This window comes from Tiliqua scincoides, chromosome 3, assembly GCF_035046505.1.
Source record: "Tiliqua scincoides isolate rTilSci1 chromosome 3, rTilSci1.hap2, whole genome shotgun sequence".
NCBI classification, from domain to species: Eukaryota; Metazoa; Chordata; class Lepidosauria; order Squamata; family Scincidae; genus Tiliqua; species Tiliqua scincoides.
The window spans coordinates 154297757-154320863 of record NC_089823.1 but is presented as its reverse complement, the minus strand read 5'-3'; the positions used below and the strand labels follow the sequence as shown (position 1 = coordinate 154320863).

Here is a 23107-nt window from a genome sequence, read left to right as displayed (position 1 = left end):
AGTTTGGGAAGAAAGCTATATAAAGCAATCAAAATCCACACAAAGAGCTTCATGTTCATACAAGGCAAGTTTAACAGAAAAAGGTTTTGCCATAGTTTATAACATATTTAATTCTAACCTGAACTCTAGCTTAGTACAGACTTCTTTTCAGAAGAACAGGCAGTCAACCTCAACAGGCAGGGAAGGACAACCACTAACTCTCAAAAGTCCATTCTTCTAACCCACCCAGGCTAAAAGAATGCGACACAGCTGCGCTTTATCCCCATAACAAAATCAATTCCCTTAAAGGGGAAGAAACCTTTCTTTCTAGAAGACATCTCATCCTTTAATCCAGTGGTTTTCAAACTCTCGTGGAGAGTTTGAGCCACTGTAAGTGCTTGCAGGGGGTGGGGAGGCAGGGGGTGGGGATCGCACCACTCAGGGCGCTGCAGGGACTTGGGTGCACTTGCCTGTGCAAGGGGCTTGGGTTGTGCAACGCCCCAGTTTGAAAAGCCCTGCCTTAATCCTTAGGAAAAGCCCTATTAACTATGCTCCTAAAATACCTTATGGACAATTATCAGAGTCACATTTCCAAAACCCCACTTCTTGTGACAAAAAAGGGGGAGGAACTACACTGAGCTCCTTGGAGGAAAGGCGGTATAAAACTGTGAAAAATAAATACACAGTCTTGATAACTAGGGAACACCAGTAGGAAATTATGAAAGTTATCCAAAATATAATCTCTAACATGTGGAAGAAGTCTAAAATACTATTGGCTCTTTGTTTCTGTGGTTACCATCAGAGACACACACCTACCTCTAAGCTGGTTAAAGGTGATGATGAATTTGCTGGTCACTGACTTGAGCTCATTATTGGCCAGCGTAATGAGATGTATCCCTTCTGTGATGTGCCTCATGACTTTGTAAAGGGCAATTGGGAAGGTCATCAGTTTGCAATCTGCCAAATCTGTAGCAAAACACCAAAGAGGAGAGAGTGTGCAAAATCAGTTTTCCAAGGTAAACCGTGTTTTATCACATCATATTTTCATTGTCTGTCTACGAGGACTGGATACCTTATTCAGAAAAGAAAGGTCAGGAGCAGACACAGCAATACTGCACTGTTGCAAAATTTATAGTATTCTCAAAGCAGGGGTAAAAATACATGGTCAAATTCAATTAAACCCAAGTCTCTATGCTAGTACTCTATGCTAATATTGTTTTAAGACACATCATTTTAGTAAAACAACTTGTACTCATTCAGAGAGTCACAATGTTTTCAAAATGAAATTCAGACACCCACTTGCTAGCTTCCAGAATGTCACAAAACAAAAAAATAAAAGCGGTGGTGGTATGCTAGATAAGATTGGGGAGAAATAATCTGTCATGCAGAAAGGTGCCAGAGAACTACAATTCCCAAAAGATCTCTCCCTGCTTTGTTAAGAGCACTAATGGCCAATATGGCCTCAACCACAGCAGGCAGCACTGAGACAAGGTGACCTTTGATCCTAGACTGTAAAAGCCACTGGATAGCCCAGTAATACTATAGCATACACACAGTGGTAAAGAGCTGCTTGATTTTAAAAGCAATAAGGATAGTCTGACCGATTTGGGGGCCTAAAAGGCTGTGTTATACACTTTGGAATTTAGCTTAGATAACAGTATCAGGCTGGGAGATGTACGCCTTGGTAGAAGTTAAACACACTTGTGCCCACCAGGAAAACTCTGTAACTTTTATATTTTATTATTTCATGCTTTCAGAGCAAAAGGCACATATATATATAGGCAAGAGTTAGGGCAAAATAATCTTTGCCCTAAATTGTAATTCACATACGGGGACATATTAGCCATAGAAGTAGTTCTTAAGGAACCAAAGGTTGCTTGATTTTAGAAAAGAGACACAATAAAAGGAGTTTAGAAGTTTAAAAACCTTTGCTTTGTAGAAGTTGGCCGAGGGCTCCACAGTGCTTTACTAACACATAGAAAAGGAGAAGATAAGATAGGGCGCTCGAAGAAGGCTACCCTAATGAAGGATGAACATGGGTCTGAAGTTCTGCCAAGATGAAGTCTTCACACCTGTTCTTTCAATGATGTTAGTAAGAAGACCTGTCAAGTAATTTTAATTGGACTGATTTATGTGAGTGTGATCCAACACTGGATATAGCACACCCTACTGGTTTTTGAAAACATTTGAGAATTGTGTAATTTTGGCTAAGTTTTAAGATGAAACAAATAAAGTTTGTGAACCTTCACTCCTGAAGTACCGAGTTGTTCTTGAGTCTTGAGTTGCTCTATCAACCTTGCAACAACACAAGTCAACAATAAACTCTACAGGAGGGACAGGGAGGGGTGTGTTGGAGGTGGGATGTTTATGTTAAGGAAGGGATAGAATCCAGCTAAGTAGAGATTGAAGGTGGGTCCGACTCCATGGTGCCAGAGGATTGGAGGATAGCAAATGTCATACCAATCTTTAAAAAGGGAAAGAAGGGGGGCCTGGGAAACTATAGGCCAGTCAGCCTAACATCTATACCGGGTAAGTTGGTGGAATGCCTCATCAAAGATAGAATCTCAAAACACATAGACGAACAGGCCTGGCTGAGAGAGAATCAGCATGGCTTCTGTAAGGGTAAGTCTTGCCTCACAGACCTTTTAGAATTCTTTGAAAAGGTCAACAGGCATGTGGATGTGGGAGAACCCGTGGACATTATATATCTGGACTTTCAGAAGGCGTTCGACACGGTCCCTCACAAAAGGCTACTGAAAAAACTCAACAATCAGGGAATTAGAGGGCAGGTCCTCTCCTGGATTGAGACCTGGTTGAAGACCAGGAAACAGAGAGTGGGTGAATGGGCAATTTTCACAATGGAGAGAGGTGAAAAGCAGTGTGCCCCAAGGATCGGTCCTGGGACCGGTGCTTTTCAACCTCTTCATAAATGACCTGGAGACAGGGTTGAGCAGTGAGGTGGCTAAGTTTGCAGACAACACCAAACTTTTCTGAGTGGTGAAGACCAGAAGTGATTGTGAGGAGCTCCAGAAGGATCTGCCAGCCTCTGTTCCTCCTGCTCCCTGGATTGGAAAAGGTTCCGGGGAATGAAGAGGAAGTGTGGAGAAGAGTGGTTACTCTCTGATCTCCACCCCATTTCCTCTTCTGCTTCATCCTCATCTTCTTCTTCCCACCCAAGTTGTGGGAACAGAGGGAATGGAAGCAGGTAGCCACCACCAATTTGCTACCTGAAGTGACTGCCTCAGTTGGCCTCAGGATGGACCAGCTCTGCTTAAAATGCTGTTTTCATTTTAAATCAAAAATAATAATAACGCAGCCATGCCAACAATTTGGAAGCCATCCATCTTCTTTTCTATTGGATTTTTCAGACGAACAGCCAGAGCTGAAATAAAGTATAATTTGCTCTTGGAAGGCGTCTTAAACAGAACTCTTAGGCTAGGAAGCCATGTTCATCCAAGTAAAGCACAGCAGGCTTACATGGAATTAAAAAAAGACAGATTAGCACCTTTGACTTAATTCCAAGCATCAAGTGGTCTGCTTTAGTTTGTGCATAAGCAATAGGTGTTCGATCCTGTAATTAGTCCCTATTCATTCATATGCTCTTGCAGTCTACAATCAGAACCCGAAGTGGCTAACTCCTAGTGGTTGTTTATTTCCCCCGGTCTTTACTCATACTTTGCCCTCCCTCCCACTCATGCATACTAAAGGAAAATTGGCTATATAAAAATGATAGAAGGCTGCTGTTTTGAAATTATAAAGCCAAGTAAAATTGAATGCATTTTTCACCACTTTAATCATCCAGTCATTAAACTGCAATACAGTTATTCAGAAATCCTGGCGCTTTCGTTCCTGCTTAATCCCTCTTTTCCTCCTCCATTTACCACAGAAACAGCCTAATATTCAAAAGTGTATTGAGTATCTCCTGGGGGCTGGGGATAAGAATAGGCCCTCAGTTTGGCTGTACTTGTCGTAAGAGGTGACTAAACAGCCACCGGGTAGATGGGACTCTTTAGCCTGGGAAGGCAGCTCATCTGAGAGAAGGAAAACTCTGATCCCAAACCTCCACTGCCTTGTGGCTACATCCAGTTATGGAAAAGGCTTCAGGAGTCAACTTCGAGGCAAAATCCAGAGCCGGAGTCCCTGAGGCAGTTCATGGCTGAACACAGTCACGTTCTGGCAACTCCTGAGACACTGCTGGAACCAACCGTATTGGCTTCTGCCTTTCCATTGGACCATTTCAGCGACGTGGAGAGGGGGGATTTGCTGCATGGGTAACAGCCTATCCTCCATACCTACTTTACCCAGGCTTCGCACACTGGAGAGGGCACTCTGTTCCAGAACCAACATTCAGAGCACAATACCATAATCTTCCGAGACTGAAGGATGCAAACATCATGGAACCTTAAAAATGAATTAAGTTTTCATGGCATTCACTATTATGGATCGGAGTCATCAAACACACATTGTCCACAAAGTTTATGATGAAATAAATCTATTTGTCCTTAAAGTGCCACAAGACTCCTTTTTTGGTTTGGGTGCAACAAATGGGCCTAATCCTAAACTCCCTGGCACCAACAGGTGCAGTGGTGCCAAAATGGCAAAATGGTGCCAAAATGGCATCCAGCAGGGCCCAGGAGACTACTGGAAGAATCCTCAGGAGAAGATGACTTTCATCTCCTTCCCCCCCCCCCCCAGGAAAGCCCCAGGCCCCACAATGGGGCTACTCAAATCAGCACCAACTATTTTTCTGGTGCAAACTTGAGAAACCCCATGTAGGGCTTACAGACAGATGCAGGGGATACGATCCGGTGGAGGAGGCCTCCACTGGTCACTTCCTCATCCAACCTCCCCCAACCCAGAATGCCTCCCCCCCCCACCCCAAAGAGCCCAGCAGTGCTACTTATCACCAGCGGCTCAGTGTCATCCTTCTGGTGCGAAGGCCCAGCTCCAACTGGCATTGACCTAGCACCAGTGCTCTCTCCTCCCCAGGTGCTGCACATGTATCACCGGTGCTGGAGAGAATAGGATTGGACCCTAACAGAGCAATCAAGTCATTAGATAGCAAAAACAATTCACAAGCAGCAAGGGAATGGTTGCTTCCTTTGAAGAAAAAAGCTGTAGGCAGCCATGCTGATCCATAAGAAAAAAAATTCAAAAGGAATTCTAGCAATACCCTTCTTAGAACCAACCAAACTGACACAAAATCATGAGCAGCTAGCTTTAGAGCTCTCCAAGACTCTTCATCACTCAAAAGCTAACTGTTCACAATTTTGTACCATTTTGGTTTGTCCTAAAGAAAGATGTTACCAAAATTAATCTCTAATAGAAGTTGCTCAGACTGCCAGAATGGCTTGGAGGCAAGAGTTTTATAGGGCTGGGGGCGCAATCCTAACCCCTTATGTCAGTGCTTTCCAGCACTGGCATAGCGGTGCCAATGCGACGTGTGCTGCAGTTGGGTGTCACACACGGAGGCCTCCTCAAAGGAGGGAATATTAGTTCCCTTAGCTCAGAGCTTTCCAGTACTGACATAAGGGGTTACGATTATGCCCCGATATGCCTCACTGGATCTGCTGATTACAACACCACTATGAGCATGTCGAGGAGGGAGTAGCTCCTTAGCTGCTTGTCCAGCGGAATGCAGCTTCAAGGACACAGCCCACAACGTAGAGTGTACACAGACGCAAGGAAATCCATCACCATTTCAGTCTGTATTTACAAATTTACAATATCAGCAGCAGCATAGCAAAACAAAGCAGAGATAGCAAACCATAGAACACACATGACCACCAACAACCCACACACGAGGGCTCTCACAGCCTCTTATAAAGCTCTGTGCACGAATCAGGATGGGTGCTGTCTCCTCCTCCTGCCACACCCTGTCTCATGATGCATGCCTCATCAGCTGGCTCACTCTACACCTGAGTCCTGGTGAGTTAGGCCCTACCTTATTCAGGTCTGCAAATTTATCCTGGGTTATGTTCTAACCCTGACAGAGTATTGCATAGCCCAATAGTGCGCCCTAGAAAGCACCTTTGCATCACAGAAGTTTAAGCCACCTGGCTGCTGAAGGACCAGGGCATGTGTGGTACAGGCACATGTGGTAAGGTAGAGAAACACTGCTGGGAGTCCCTGTGAGAAACACCCTCCCAACAACTTACAAGAACTTTGTTTCCAGGTCAGATTCAAGGTGCTGGTATTTACCCTTAAAGCCCTTTATGATCTGGGCCCCGGACATTTGAATGAGTGCCTTCTCTTTTATATGTCGTCCTACACAATGAGATCCAACAACAACAATTTACTTCAAGTGCCTACTATTGCAAAGTTAGTAATAAAAGTCAGAAAAGGGGTTCCATAACAGCCCCAAGATTGTGGAGCCAGCTCCTTTGAGAAATCCAGATCTGGGAACTTGTTCTCAAGGAGGCCTTGAAAACCTTTTCATTCAGTTTAGCGACTGGCTGCTAAATGTAATGCATTAAAGTTTCCCATTTCTTTTTGAAATGTAAGCTTTTAAAAACTGATTGTTGTTGCCCTCCTCAGAAATATTTTAATTAATTGCATACATGGTGCAGTAGTTCTGGTGTTGGACTTAGAAGATTCAGATTCAAAACCTCATTCAAATCCGAGTTCAGCCAATAAGCTTCCTGGATGACCTTGAGCCAGTCACTATCTCTCAGCCTTCCAGAAATGTTGTGAGGACAAAAGAAGGGAAGGAACCATGTACATCACTCTGAGCTCCTTAGAGGAAAGGCAGCATAAAATGTGATTGAATGGTAAATAATGTCTGCTTCTCCCCAGCAGCATCGGTCTCAGGTTCTGGGCACCTTTGGCTAAAGCTTTCTCCTCAATTCCTGAGGTGGAGAAGGAGGGCAAAACTGGCACAGCAGTTCATGGTTGGCACTGCAGCTTCTGTTCTCCAGTCACCCTTTCACTGGGGAGACTGGGACTTCCTGGGGATGGTCTATTCACTGCGACTACCCAAGAATAGGAAGCCAAAACAGAAAGAGGTTGCCTTAACAACAAGCTCTCAAATCCAGGGAATCGGAAAAAGCAGCAGTGGACAGCAGCAATCCTGTATACATAGCAACCCATTCCTCCCAAGCAAGCTTAGTCCAGGACAGAAAATCAGTAAAGTACAAGATTTTTTTTTAAGGGTTAGAAAAATCAATAATGGAGGAAACAGGCAAGGGTGGAAAATACAATATAAAATAGAAAACAGGCAAGAGCATGGAGGTTAAAGTACAGATTGAAAACAAAACAAACCTTTAATGAGGCTAACCGAGTACCTTTCCTACTCTAGTTATGCTGTTTCGGGAGTCCAATTCTGATGCTCACGCTATGAGTGGGTATGCCTTTTGCCATCCAGCAGTAGTTTTCAGTGATGGACCAGACAACTCATCTAAGCATTCTCAAGCATGGCCTTAAAAACACCTAGGGCTGACATGACAGGCCTATTTGATTCAATGATTTACACAGCCATCTGGTCATCCCAAACTGCCCTTTGCTGGCTGCTGTAAATGAGGTGGCCAGACAGTCCCCTTTTACCTTCCAAAACAATCATGCACAGTAAAAATGGGTCAGTTGCAGACTGCGGCTCTCTCAGCAATGCAAGACAGTAATAGCCAAGAACTGCCCTGTTCCAGGCATCTGGGAAAGGCAAAAATGGGTCAGTTGCCGGACGTTACTCTCTTGGCAACACTGAGCTGCAGCCAAAGACTGCTTTTCTTTACCTTTCGAGATGTCCAGGGCAGCAAAAAAAGAGAGCTCTGCAAGCTCATCCTTCAGTGACCTATGAGAGCAGACAGAGGAACGTCCAGGAGCAGCAGCTGCATCTACCTCCCTGTAGCAAATGAGTTTTCTTGAATCACCACAGGGGCCTTTGATCACCACTTATGGATGGGGAGGGAGGAAGAAACAGTCAATGGGGCAAGTCACTCATTTGGCTGACTTACACAAGCACTCTTGCTGACAGGGACTTCAGGGGTTGGTCTTTGGGTGACTGTGGACCCTCTATTAGTGCTTAACCTTGCCGACCTCTGCTGCCACCCACACTCCCCATATATTTTGTACGTTTTAAAAAGTCTTACCTAAGAGATGCAAATAGCCCAATCCTAACCTGCACTAGGGCAGGCAGGCAAAATCTTGCCAGCTGCCAGAGCAGCGAAATCTCTGATGCAAATCTGAGCAGCCCAGTGCAACGTGGACTGGCAGGGAGGGGTGTGAGGATCCAACCCACTCCTAGGCCCGATCTACCCACTGGCCTGCCCTTCCCCCCACACTCCCATTTGCTACACTCCTAGGTGAGCGCAAGGATTGGAATTGCTGTTCTGGATTGCGCCCTAAAATACTGTTTCTAAACAAATTCAGAATTGCCCTCTCTGTTCTCACTAGGTTAAAATGGTGTCTTACAGATCCTCTTTAATAACAACAACCACAACAACAACTAGGTATTTATATACCGCCTTTCTGGTCATCAGATTGCTCCTCTGACTTTATTCAAGGCAGTTTACATAGGCAGGCATTTCTAAATCCCTCAAGGGGATTTTTACAGTCATAGAGGTTCTCTTTTTCAAGAACCAACAACATTTCAGAACGGATCTTCCTGCTTTGGTCTCACTTCTGGCCTCCAGTTCTCCCACGCAGGCTGACAGCAGCTCCATCTCTCACATGGAGGGTAGCCAAGACACTTCTTGCTCACACCAAGAGCAGGTGGAATCACTCAGCTTGGCTTGTCAGCTGCTTCAAGGTCTCGCCATTCTCAGCTGTTCAGGGAGCTGCCGGTGTCCTTGAACTGGCGACCTTCTGATGTTATCTTCGGGCTATCGGAGGCTCTACTCTCTAGACCAGACCTCCTGTCCTCTAGACCACACTCTTTTGGGGTGTTCTTTGCTTGAAGTTACTCAGCCATGTGTTTTGCCAAATTCCCTTGTCGGGGTTCCCCTCCTCCCCCAAGTCCCCAGCTTACCCAGAGAGGAGGCTTCTGGACCAGAGCAGAGGCAACAGCCTTCTCAGGAACAACCCTAGCAACTCCAGGTGAGAGGAGGTGGGAGGGAAACAGAGAGAGAAAGGGCAGGAGTTGTGGTAAGCCCAGGGAAGGGCAGGCCCAGAGACAGGCCCATTTTGTACCATCCCTGTGAGGGAAGGGGAGGGGCCGAAGGGGAGGGGTCTGCCCTACATAAACCTGGAGGCCAGGGATGACAAGGCAGTTGGGAGTTAGAAGAGCAGACAGGAGGATCTGCTGACAGCAGCCCCTGCTCCTGACTGGCAAATGCTGCCAACCCAAAGAGGGGGAACCGGGTGACACAACCCCCCCTTCTTCTGGTGAACTGTTCTGAGGCCTCCATAAGGGGGTCCCCCTCGGAAAGGCCAGGTGGGCCCTCCCCTCCCCCACAGGGAGGCCTCACATCCCTTTCCAAATTTGGTCTAGAGCAGTGTTTCTCAAACTGTGGGTCGAGACCCACTAGGTGGGTTGCAAGACAATTTCAGGTGGGTCCCCATTCATTTCAATATTTTATTTTTAAGATATTAGACTTGATACTAATGAATGGTAAATGATACTAGACTTATCTAAATATCTAAAAGATATTAGACTTGATACTAATGATGGTAAATGAATGCATCTGGGAAAATGTTATAGCTCTGTACTTTTAACAGGCTACTATGCATATGCTTTTAACAATGATAGTCAATGGGACTTACTCCTGGGTATGTGCGGGTAGGAATGCAGCCTAGGATTATTAAAAATGTTCCTGCCTGATGATGTCACTTCTGGTGATGACATCATTTCTGGTGGGTCCTGACAAATTCTCATTCTAAAAAGTGGGTCCCAGAGCTAAAAGTCTGAGAAGAGGCCTGTACAAGAGGGACGGGCTTCACTTGAACCAGAATGGAACCAGACTGCTGGTGCATAACATTAAAAAGGTGGCAGAGCAGCTTTTAAACTGATCCCTGGGGGAAGGCCGACAGGAGCCGAGGGGCATCCGGTTCGGGACTCCTCATCCCTATGGGACAAGGATGGGAAGGTTAGAGAACAACAAGGTAAAGGCAGAGTAGGAGAAGAAATTGGGAATGGTAGCATGATGGGGTGTGATAAACAATTTGGCACAACGAGTGGATGCAGGGACAAAGGAGCTAATAAGCAGCCCATCCTGGGGCATTCCATGTACAAATGCTTTTATGCAAATGCCCAAAGTCTCCAAGCAAAGATGGGAGAACTGGAATGTCTTGTGACAAGGGAAAACATTGATATAGTGGGCATAACAGAAACCTGGTGGAATGCGGAGAATCAGTGGGATACTGCAATCCCGGGCTATAAACTCTACAGGAGGGATAGGGAGGGGCGTGTTGGAGGTGGGGTGGCCGTTTACCTTAAGGAAGGGATAGAATCCAGCAAAGTAGAGATTGAAAGCGGGTCCGACTCCACCACAGAATCTTTGTGGGTTAAATTATCAGGCCTGAGGAGTGATGTAATACTGGGGGCGTACTATCGTCCTCCAGACCAGAAAGCGGAAGGGGACCTTGAAATGAGGAAACAGATCAGGGAGGTGACACGGAGGGACAGGGTTGTAATCATGGGGGACTTCAATTATCCTCATATAGACTGGGTCAATTTGTGTTCTGGTCACAAAAAAGAGACCGGATTTCTTGACATGTTAAATGACTGTGCCTTAGAGCAGTTAGTCATAGCGCCCACCAGAGGACAGGTGACTCTGTCAGGTCTATGTTCTGGATAAGGCAGAAACACAGCCAACAAGGTGGTTCAGGAACAGGTGTAGATTGCTGGAGTCAGCAGGATCAGCAAACACCTGTGACTGCCTCACCCTGGGTGTGGCTTAGCCTACACTGATTGGCCACTCCAACTACTTAATGTTTGGTCTATTGAGCTTCCAGTGCAGCAGCAGGAGTGTAGTAGGAGACTACTGAACTGCTGCCAGTAACCTGGGAGGCTGGATGTGAGTATATACATGTTGTTACTGACCATGGAATGAACTTTGACTGTGTATCTTGGAAAACTGATTTGGATTTGTTGTTTATGGACTGACTGCTCATCGTGCTGACTAGGACTGTTTACTGATTACTCTACCTGTGATAACCCTTGCTCTGAAATATAACCACTGCATTCAAAGAACTCTGCTGGTGTATACTGTTTTGTGTTTCTGCTCATCCAAGGTTCCATACAACTCTTTACCAGACAAAGGGTTGCAACTCTAACAGACTCTAGATTTAATATTGTGCGGTACACAGGACCTGGTTAGAGATGTCAATGTTACAGAGCCATTGGGGAACAGTGATCATGCTGCGATCCGTTTTGACGTGCATGTCGGGGGAAGAATACCGTACAAATCTCTCACAAAAACCTTTTACTTCTGGCAAGTGAACTTCCCTCAAATGAGGAGGCTGGTTAGAAGGAGGTTGAAAGGGAAGGTAAAAAGAGTCCAATCTCTCCAGAGTGCATGGAGGCTGCTTAAAACAACAGTAATAGAGGCCCAGCGGAAGTGTATACCACAAAGGAAGAAGGGCTTGACTAAGTCCAGGATGGTGCCCGCATGGCTAACCAGCTAAGTCAGAGTGGCTGTTAAGGGCAAGGAAACTTCCTTCCGTAAATGGAGGTCTTGCCCTAATGAAGAGAACATAAACTGTGGCAAAAGGAATGTAAGAAGGTGATACGGGAGGCCAAGCGAGACTATGAGGAACGCATGGCCAGCAACATTAAGGGGAATAATAAAAGCTTCTTCATATGTTAGAAGCAGGAAACCCACCAGAGAAGCGGTTGGCCCTCTGGATAGTGAGGGAGGGAAAGGGGAAATAAAAGGAGACTTAGAGATGGCAGATAAATTAAATGAGTTATTTGCATCTGTCTTCACAGCAGAAGACCTCGGGCAAATACTGCTGCCTGAACGGCCCGTCCTGACCAAGGAATAGAGTCAGATAGAGGTTGAAAGAGAAGATGTTTCAGACCTCATTGATAAATTAAAGACCAATAAGTCACCGGGCCCTGATGGTATCCACCCAGCAGTTATTAAGGAATTAAAGAATGAAGTTGCTGATCTCTTGACTAAAATATGCAACTTGTCCCTCAAAACGGCCATGGTGCCAGAGGATTGGAGGATAGTAAATGTCATACCAATCTTTAAAAAGGGAAAGAGGGGGGACCTGGGAAACTATAGGCTGGTCAGCCTAACATCCATACCAGGTAAGATGGCGGAATGCCTCATCAAAGATAGAATCTCAAAACACACAGACGAACAGGCCTGGCTGAGAGGGAATCAGCATGGCTTCTGTAAGGGTAAGTCTTGCCTCACAAACCTTTTAGAATTATTTGAGAAGGTCAACAGGCATGTGGATGCAGGAGAACCCGTGGACATTATAGATCTGGACTTTCAGAAGGCGCTTGGCACGGTCTCTCACCAAAGGCTACTGAAAAAACTCCACAGTCAGGGAATTAGAGGGCAGGTCCTTTCCTGGACTGAGAACTGGCTGAAGACCAGGAAACAGAGAGTGGGTGTCACTGGGCAATTTTCACAATGGAGAGAGGTGAAAAGCAGTGTGCCCCAAGGATCTGTCCTGGGACCAGTGCTTTTCAGCCTCTTCATAAATGACCTGGAGATAGGGGTGAGCAGTGAGGTGGCCAAGTTTGCAGATGACACCAAACTTTTCTGAGTGGTGAAGACCAGAAGCTATTGTGAGGAGCCCCAGAAGGATCTCTCCAGACTGGCAGAATGGGCAGCAAAATGGGAGATGCGTTTCAATGTCAGTAAGTGTAAGGTCATGCACATTGGGGCAAAAAATCAAAACTTCACATATAGGCTGATGGGATCTGAGCTGTCTGTGACAGATCAGGAGAGAGATCTTGGGGTGGTGGTGGACAGGTCGATGAAAGTGTCGACCCAATGTGCGGCGGCAGTGAAGAAGGCCAATTCTATGCTTGGGATCATTAGAAAAGGTATTGAGAACAAAACAGCTAATATTATAATGCCGTTGTACAAATCTGTGGTAAGGCCACACCTGGAGTACTGTGTCCAGTTCTGGTTGCCACATCTCAAAAAGGACACAGTGCAAATGGAAAAGGTGCAAAAGAGAGCGATTAAGATGATTATTGGGCTGGGGCACCTTCCTTATGAAGAAAGGCTATGAAATTTGGGCCTTTTCAGCCTAGAAAAGAGGTGCCTCAGGGGGAACATGATTGAGACATACAAAATTATGCATGGGAAGGATAAAGTGGATAGAGAGATGCTCTTTACACTCTCACATAACACCGGAACCAGGGGACATCCACTAAAACTGAGTGTTGGGGAGGGTTAGGACAGACAAAAGAAAATATTTCTTTACTCAGCATGTGGTCAGTCTGTGGAACTCCTTGCCACAGGATGTGGTGACAGCATCTGGCCTGGATGCCTTTAAAAGGTAATTGGACAAATTTCTGGAGGAAAAATCCATTATGCATTACAAGCCATGATGTGTATGTGCAACCTCCTGATTTTAGAAATGGGCTATGTCAGATGCAAGGGAGGGCACCAGGATGCAGGTCTCTTGTTATCAGGTGTGCTCCCTGGGGCATTTGGTGGGCCGCTGTGAGAAACAGGAAGCTGGACTAGATGGGCCTAAGGCGGGATCCAGTGGGGCTGTTCTTATGTTATGTTCCTTCCTTCTACACCCACACCCTTTTCTTCCTCCAGGTGCTGCTTTTAACCCTGAGGGCCTTGTTTCCTCCAAGTGGCTGCAGCTGTGCTGCACACACACTGAAATCTAAGGCTCTGGCATTAACCCCATGCTTACCTGCCAAAACAAGGAGCCACTGTTGACACCACACCCGATCTCCTTGATGGATCTTGCGCATTTCCATTATACCATGTATTCACTTAACTGCTCCAACTTGTGGCCAACATATCACTTTGAGCATGATAGATGTTGTGCCAAGAGGTGAAGGCAAGCAGTGCTCATCAGTGTTTTAAAAGTGTTTTTTTTAAGTGCTTCTTTTTAGATTGTGAGCCCCTTTGTGACAGGAAGCCAATTAGTTATTTGACTTTCTCTGTAAACCACTTTATGAACTTTTGTTGAAAAGTAGTATATAAATATTTAGAACAATAATGTCTATAAAATCAGAGTTTCTCAAACTGTGGGTCAGGACCAACTAGGTGAGTTGCAAACCAATTGCAGGCGAGTCCCCATTCATTTCAATGTGTATTTTATTGTTATTATATTAGATTGGATGCTACCATGGTATGCAACTGCATTTGAGAAAATATTACGTATCTGTTCTTGTAAGTCATTATTGCCCAACGTTGCACATACCGAACAGGAATAAAATGCATACACCCTTGGGCTGGGCAGAAATGGGTTAACAGGCTACTGTGTAAATGCTTTTAACAATGATAGTCAATGGGGCTTACTCCTGGGTAAGTGTTGATAGGACTGTAGCCATTGGGATGTTTGGGAAAAAAATTTTAAACGGATCATCCACTGTTTGGGAGAGTTAGGATGGTTCTTTATTTTAAACAAATTTTTAAACTTATACTTAACAAATTCTTAATTTACTTAGGATGCAATCCTACCCTGCGCTAGAACAGGCAAGCCAAGAGGCTTGCACTGTATCCAGCACAAGATAGCGGCCCAAGGCAGCTCAGCCAGAGACAAGGGGAAATTTTTCCTCTTATCTCCAGGTAAGGCACCTTTGCCCCAATGGGTCTCCTTGGACCTTACGGCACGTTTGCCACTCTCCTGGGCCAGCACAAGGGACTTGTGCCGGCCCTTGGGCGCCTCAGGATTGCGCCCTTAATTAGTTTAGATTTGATCAAATGGGAGCCGTTAACATTTTTCCTGCTTGATGATGTCACTTCTGGCCATTACATCACTTCCAGATTAATGACATCACTGCTGGTAGGTCCCAACAGACTGTCATTCTAAAAGGTGGGTCCCAGTGCTAAAAGCTTTGAGAACCATAAGAAATTCTCCTTATGCAGAGGCCTTTAGAATTTGTAAAAATCTTTCTAACTTTATCAATGGGGTAGTAACTCCCCCTGCTGGTCCAGTCTGAATTTACACAAGATTGATTCCTTGTTGTGTGTAGTTGACTGCAAAAGTTGTAATTCAGTTGACAGACTCAGGGCCCAGTCCTATCCAACTTTCCAGCACCAGCGCAGCAGCAACATTGGCATGAGGTAAGGAAACAAATGTTTCTATACTTAGAGGAGGCCTCTGTGACTGCTTCCCCAACACAAGAAGCAGTACATACTTCATAGGCACTGCAGTAATGGCACTGGAAAATTGGACAGGATTGGGCCCTCATGTGTTAGTAAATATTAAAGTCAGCTAAATCATGATTGCATAATCTACCTAGATCTCCTTTGGCAGTCTCAACTTCAGAATACTGTATTCAAGGAAATTACACATGGGGGAGATGGGAATTTAAAAAAGTATCCCACTTAACAAAACAGGATAGACTTGAATATAATTTCAGAGAAAATTCTATGATGTGTCCTATGATGTGTCACAAAGGGTTTGCCCCTCATAATCTTGAACACCATAAGCAAATGTTTCCCCATCTTCATGGGATTGTGTTACAGAGCGCTCTTACTACAAAAAAAATCCCTCCATTTCATTCTAAACCTTTCAGTCATTAATGTCATCCTCTTATTGTTCACCATGCACCAATGATCTCCAACCAACCATAAGCACAGCAAAAGATATTACAGCAATTTTCAAGCATGAAAGTGTGCATACATAGTTTATTTCCACTCCCCCCCCCCACAACACACAGAGGGTTAAATATTCAACCACTGTATGGTCCTGCACATTTGCTTCTTCGAAGTGAAGATTAGGACTTCAATGGGAAGGAGCTGGGCTTCAACCTTTTCTTCAACATAGGCCTGCCCATGGCTTGGCAGCAGAAGTTACAACTGGTACTGACAGAAGCTCCCTTCCAATTCAAAACAGCATTGCTGAGCAAAGGACTGAAGCCCCCTCTCCCCCATGTTGTAGCCCTGATTTCCCTGCACCATCTCAAGACTATTTCACACAGGACAAACTATGTTTAGCACACTATGCAACTTTGACCCCGAGGTGTCTGTGTAGGAAAAGACATCCTACATGGTGCCTCCTCTGAAAGGTTGAGTCACACAAGCCAAATGTTTTCATTGAACTACCTTTCCAAAGAGTTCACCAGCCTGCCACCTTCCATACCCAAGCAGTTCTGCTTCAGTACTGCATGTGCTTCTACCAGTACAGATTCACTGCCTGTCCATCCCCACTTTGGGAAGGACTGCTGAATGATATTTCTTGTCACTACATAAACTTGATGCATCAATGGGCATACCTAGCCTGCCATCAACATGAACATAAGAGGCCTGTTGGATCAGGCCAAAGGCCCATCTAGTCCAGCTTCCTGTATCTTACAATGGCCCACCAGATGCCTCAGGGAGCACACAAGATGCCTGCATCCTGGCGCCATTTGCATCTGGTATTCTGAGGTAGCCTGCTTCTGAAACCAGGAGCTTGCATATACCCATCATGGCTTGTAACCTGGGATGGATTTCTCCTCCAGAAATCTATCCAAACCACTTTTAAAGGCATCCAGGCCAGGTGCCAGCACCACATCATGTGGCAAGGGATTCCACAGATTACATGGCACTGCACCTCACTACCTATCTTGAACAGTGTGGCAAGGCCTAGGGATGATTTGCCTAAATACAACTATCCAGCCAAAAATGACTCAACAATGAGGGTTCCAATTAAAAGAGGATTTTATTATTCTGGCCATCTAAGGTTATGGATACGAAGACCACAACTGTCGGTTTAAAAATTGACAGTATAATAAATTGACAGTTACAACGACCAATAAAAATACATCTCCTGCACAACCATCACTTCTGAATAATTAACTCAGAACTAATTCACAAGAGACACCAAACATGGAAGATTACCAGCCAACAATTTATTCATGTTGCTTCAACCACTACCTGCTGCGCAGGTTACTGCATTTCTGGGCTTGCACACATCAGTGCTTTTGGTAATTAACATTTTAATCACCACTTTGCAAGTCACCATGCGAAACACTCCGCTAGAACCCAGATTGTATCAATACATTCCCATTAATGAACCTGAACGCAGAGCAGTCCTGGGCAGAATCATTTCTTGTTCAAGAGGGAGCTGAAATCTTGTAATAAAAGAAATAAGGGGTGGGGGAGAAGATATAGAGATGCAACATTTGCATTTGGTCATGCCCTTCTTTGCTAACGTATTCTGCACTGCTGAGACCCAAGAGGCGAGATACTAACAGTGCAATCCTATGCATGTCTACACGGTGTTCAATGGACTTAATCTCAGGTAACTGGATATCAGAAGAGACAGCCCACTTCCTCGAACACCGTAGTACATGCTGCATGAGGAGGATTAAGATGAAGCAATGTGAAGGAGTTTGAAGCAAGGCAATAAGGAAGAAAGATAAAAGGGAAAGCCTTAGTGGCTGGTAAGAGTGCATCCCAAATTGTCTTCCCACACCACAGCTCAAAGTTCCCACCTGTGCCTTCAGTTTCCTGTCCTCATAGCCTGTTTCTAACCTGGAATGGTTTGGGAGCCCCTAACTCAATAGCATCTCCAACGGTTTAAGTGTAGAATGACCAAGAGGAAATACAAATGGTGTTCTAAAGTCAACTATGAAGAAGTCATGATTTTTTTTTTGTATAGGTAGTCTTCCTCCCACTCCAAACAGATTATTTTAGTGGTTAAATCTTATGATGATATAAGTTTCAGAGTTATTTCAGAGCACATCTGTTTAAGAACAGAGCATGAATGTGAAACAGAGGTATTTCTGCTTGGGAAGGTTTAATATGCTAGAGAATTTGCCCTGACAGAATCTACTTTGACATCCTTTGCCCTCATGCCAGTAATTTTTTCCCCTTTGCATCAATTCAAAACTGACAAAAGACATCTTTTGTATTCGATTTTAGCTACCAAATACAATCCCATACAATCCGGCTTGTCCTCTTAGGTCATCAGAGAAGGCGTTTTTACAAGTGCCGCCGCCTAGGGAGGTATGTGGGGCGGCTGCAAGAAATAGGGCCTTCTCAGTAGTGGCACCAACGCTATGGAACTCCCTTCCCCTTGACTTAAGAATGGCTCCCTCTCTTGAGACCTTTCAGCAAGGCCTGAAGACCCTTCTATTTAAACAAGCCTTCTGAGTTCTCGGCCTTTTAACATCTTTTTAACATCTTTTAATATTTTTACAGGCCTGATTCTTTTATGACTTGCTGCTGCTCTATGCTCTTTTTACCTAGTTTTTATTCTGACTGCTGTTTTTTATGATGTGTTAATATGTTTTTATTTGTTTTTAAATTATGTTTTTAATATGTTGTAAGCCGCCTTGAGGCCCTTCAGGGAGAAAGGCCGGGTAAATATAAAGTTATTATTTATTATTATTATTATTATTATTACCAAATACAAATTTTGGGTACACAAAGTATCACTGAAAAGTTTTAACTTTTATTTTTTTACTCAAGCTTCCTAGGATTTATATAACATCAGATGTTCATTTTTATTTTTTTTTTGAAAAGGACTCCAAATCCAATATAGTTCTCATATTATTGCAGTCTCTCATTGATTCTACAAAAAGCTGGTTTAAAACAAACAAACCAAAAAAAAATACCTCTCTTAACGCCTTCATTTAAGCCTTCAGAAGATATTCCTTGTTAGCTTTAGTCATTTGTTTCAGTGAATTCCACGGAACAAAAGATCACATTTTATACAATTTCAGAAAAATATACTGATTTTTTTAAAAGAAAAACTAATTGTCCAATTCATTTTCAATCACACAATTTTTCAGAATTGTCACATTCTCTCATGTTGTTTAAAAAAATGTAGAAACCACACCATACCATCATAGATGTGATGTAAAATGTAGTGTGGTAGGGTATTGGAATCATGGAAGTCATTGCGCAGAGATAGGATGTGGTGTCTGCAGTGGCCCTTTGCTCTGGTGAATCTGGGAAACATGGGGTTGAAGCCTGGGCTTTCAGCAGTGGGTATGCTGCACATCTGCAGCCACTAGACGCAGCTAGGTCTTTAGGGATAAAAGTAGCACCTGGAGGTTAGAGAGGCTGTGGGTAGTAGAAAGAAGAAAGCTTGAAGGAAGGACTAAACAGACTGATGGATGGACTAATGACTTGGTAGACTGACCAATAGACTGGTGGATGGACAACAAACTGATGAATGGACTCATGGACTAGCTAACTGGCTAATGGACTGACTGTCTGGCAAAATAGTGGAACAGAGACTGCTGGAGACTAGTGTGTGGCTGCCATGCCCAAGAGCTGCTGCTTGGAGAACTGGGAGGAGGGACCCTGCAGTCCCCCGGCAAGCTTCTAGTTAACTTCTTGTTGGTGCTGGGGTACAGTGTTAAATTTTGTATGCCACTTGAACTAGCCTGTTTGAGCCAGAGGAACTAATTAGCTTAAAGTGGTCATACGTTCTCTAGAACAAGCTTGGAAAAGGAATTTGGAAAAACAGGTCTCTATTTAGGCACTTCTCAGCTAAAAGTGCCAGTGGAATTAAACTGAGAACCATCAACCCCCTTGCCACGTCTAGTGACAATGAGCTTTCACTTTCCAGATAGAATAATTACAGCAAATGATGAACTGGCTCACCAACTCACATGAACCACTGCCCTGAAGTTTGCTTTCAAAATAATGTAAGCTAGGCAGGTTTCAACTCTGAAACAAATACTTTGTTTACAACATCAAAAATCCAATGGGGTTTTTGCCTTTGTAAAGTGACCTTATACCTCATAGGATGATTTTTTTTTTAAATGAACACGATTACACTTCCGTTTAGAAATACTGGGGGAGGGAGGAGGAGTTAAAACAGTGATTTGAGGTTTGGTTCTTGGTTAGTAGTGAAACTACTCCACCTGCTGGTTTCCAAGTTGCCATAAAAAAAGATGATGAATTACTACAGGGATGATGCCAATCCTGGTCTTATTGGACCTAGTGAACATATCAGATATGCTGCAGCACTGTGAGCCTGATCCATTTTTGAATGGAAGGTTGCTGGGAGACTCATGAAAGTAAGAGTAAGGTATAATAAATACAGGTTTTTGTGTGTGTGTAAGTCAACAAGGTCAAACATTTGCAAATATTCAACCTGCAGTTTTAATGCTTTACAAAAGTTATTTTCTCCTCTTTTAAGTCATAAATGACTAATGTGTGGTCACATAAGCTCATAAAATGCTGTAGGTTAGTAACTCTGTGGACTTATTTTTTAGGCTTCAAGAAACCCTTGGCTTTACTGCACATCCTCAGTAAACATAAGACAATAGGGTTCCTAGAAGGAACAGCATACCATAAAGCATTTTTTTTTAACAGTTCAAGTATTGTAGAAGCTATGAAGATCAATAACCTTTGGGCATCAAACTGAACCTGAACCAAATACCAGACTGCACCTTTCTTCCCCCTCCCCCAAACTAGAGCGAAAGATTGAAAGTCTCTCAAACTCAGACTGAAATGTAAAATAATTCAGGGTTCCCAATTCACAGTAAAACTTGATTAAAATAGTATACAAAAATAATAGGGTGATAGTACAGGTCCAGCCTGTTTGTACATGGATTTTTTATACATGGATTTGACTCAACAGGAATGGCCACTGCAAATGAGAAGGAATGTGCTGATCCCTGGAGAAGGGGAAAATGCACCCCTTTAAAATCAGTTTAAAAAACTAAACAGTCCTTTAACAATAGCCTCCTTAATGAGAGAGAGGTCAGCTGGCTGACAAGCCATCAATCCTTCTCTCTCCAGGGGCCCCTCCCTTCCCCCTGAGCACTGAAAGAAAGGTGATCACTTTGCATTGGGGAAGGGAGGGGCTGAGTGAAGCTTTCTAAGCTCTTGGAGGAGGACTGGTTGATGGATTGTCTTCTTAATGACTCTTATCTTAGTCAAAAGGTGAGCAAGACTGATTTTAAATCACTGGTGCAAAGAAACTTTGTTTTTTAAATTGATTTGCTATAGTGAGTTTTTTGCCATCCACTTGAGTGCTTGGAACTGAACCCATGTGAATAATGCGGCTCAACCTGTACACATTTTTCCAGGCCAATGTGAATAATGAGTACATAAAACCAAAACAGGTATAATCTAATTATCCGATGGATTTTTCACTCCCAGTTTTATCAAAACACAATGAGAACGGCCGTTTAAATTAAAGAAAAAACATTCCTAATTAAGGGCCCTTTAAATTAAACCAGTGGTATTCAGATTGGGCCATCCTAATGCTCCAGCCTGAGGGCCCTGGCCACTGCCCCCTTAAGGGGCAGGGGGGAAGGCAGTGATGCTATTCCCAGGATTGTGTAGCTCAGGGGGGCTGCAGGGACAGGGATGCACTCACCAATCCCCGCAGCATCATCCTGGGGGTGCGTGATTGCTCTACTTTGACTTTGAACCAGTTGGGGAGCCCTGCAGATGCTCACGCAGGGCTCCCCGCACCCCCAGGATGCTGCTGCAGGGACTGGTGATTGCATCCCAGTCCCTGCAGCCCCACTGAGTGGTGCGATCCTGGGGATAGCGTTGCTGCCTTCCCCCCTGCCCCTACTGCCTCTCCCCAGCCCCCACAAGGACTTACTGCACTTTTTAAACTCCTGGAGAGTTTGAAAATTGCAGAATTAAAGGAAAAGAGAGGGCAGCCAGCTGACAGTCCATCAATCAGTTTCTCTCCAGGCACTTAGAACAGCTTCACTCCAAGGCAAGCAACCCTCCCTTCCCTCTGAACATGTCAAAGAAAGATAATCACTTTGCATTGGTGAAGGGCTGGCTCAGAGTGAAGCCTTTCTAAGCGCCTGGAGAGAGACTGATTGATGGATTGTCTGTCTAATGACTCTGTCTTACATCACAAAGGTCAGTAAGGCTATTTTTAACTCGTCTAGCAAAGGGACATTTTTTTAATGGATTTGCTTTAATGCGATTTTTGCCATCCAGTTCTGGGAACGGAACCCTTGTGAATAATGAGACTCAGCCTGTACTGGGAGGTTTTTTAATACATTTGGCATTTGGCCAAGTTTCCATGCTGTGACTTTAAAGCAAAAAGCAAGATATGACCTGTTTCTTTAATCATAGAATTGGAAAGGCCTCGCTTCCTGTCTGTAGCACGAAATCCTCCTAGAACATCTCCAACAGGTGCTTATCCAGCCTCTGCCTGAAGATCCCCAGTGAGGGACAGTCCATCACCTCCTTCAGTAATCTGTTCTACAGCCCTGACCATCAAGAATTTCTTCCTTAAGGTAGGCTGCAAACAACAGTAGCACACAAATTCGACAAGGTACAGTCTGATTTAACTGGTATTGTTCCACACACTACATGAGAACTGTTAAAACTTCTAGCAACTTGTCAACAGCCCAAGAGCTACCTAACTGATTCAAAGATGACAACAGGCTGTTTTTGAGACATAGGGCACAATCTAACCAGGTCTACTCAGAAGTGAGTACCATTTTGTTCAATGGGGCTTACTCTCAGGAAAGTGTGGCTAGGATTGCAGCCATAGACATAACAAAAATGAAGCTGGTCCAAGTAGTTTATCAGTAAAGAAGCTAGCAGAATGCTATGGATGGCTAAGGGTATTTCCAAAGTCATTGACTGTTCCTTGGGACACCATGCACAGTATCTCAGCTGCATTTGAGTCCACAGAAGCAATGTTGGTGGAAAAGAAAAAACTATCAGTGCCACCTGATAGAATTGCAGGTGGACTCTGTAGTGTATTGAGATAGGCTTGCCTTGAATTTTCTACATTTCACACCAATTACAGTTTTCAGCTCCTCCATACACCAAAGTAGTTGCGCTCTCTGAGACAAAAGGGGAAAGTTAACAGGGAACAATCCTCTTTTTGGCCATTCCAAATGTTGACCAAGGCCTACCTTTGCCTACCACTGCACAATTCCCCCAGATCATAACAATCCTTCAGATCCACAAGGATCTGGAAGTAGACCAATTTAATGATCTTTCCCCTACGCAGGAGAGAAACCAACCTCAGCTGAGCCTTGATCAGCTAGTGATCCAGCTACAACCAAGGTTTAATTCTAACAAGCCTGTCACTACATGACTTGCATGCCACAGCTAGAAGTGGCCCCTTGGTGCTTGACAACAGCTCCACTGCTGAGCAC

General features: G+C 44.3%; 1 protein-coding gene across 2 annotated transcripts in view; it reads right to left on the bottom strand.

Moving 5' to 3' along the window:
* LRRC20 (leucine rich repeat containing 20) overlaps positions 1-23107 on the bottom strand; it is a 137619-nt gene that overhangs the window by 93313 nt on the left and 21199 nt on the right. For both annotated transcript variants that reach the window (XM_066622139.1, XM_066622138.1), the window contains one exon: positions 796-945. In XM_066622139.1, the coding sequence (XP_066478236.1) occupies positions 796-945 (150 nt within the window). The remainder of the gene's footprint in view (positions 1-795; positions 946-23107) is intronic.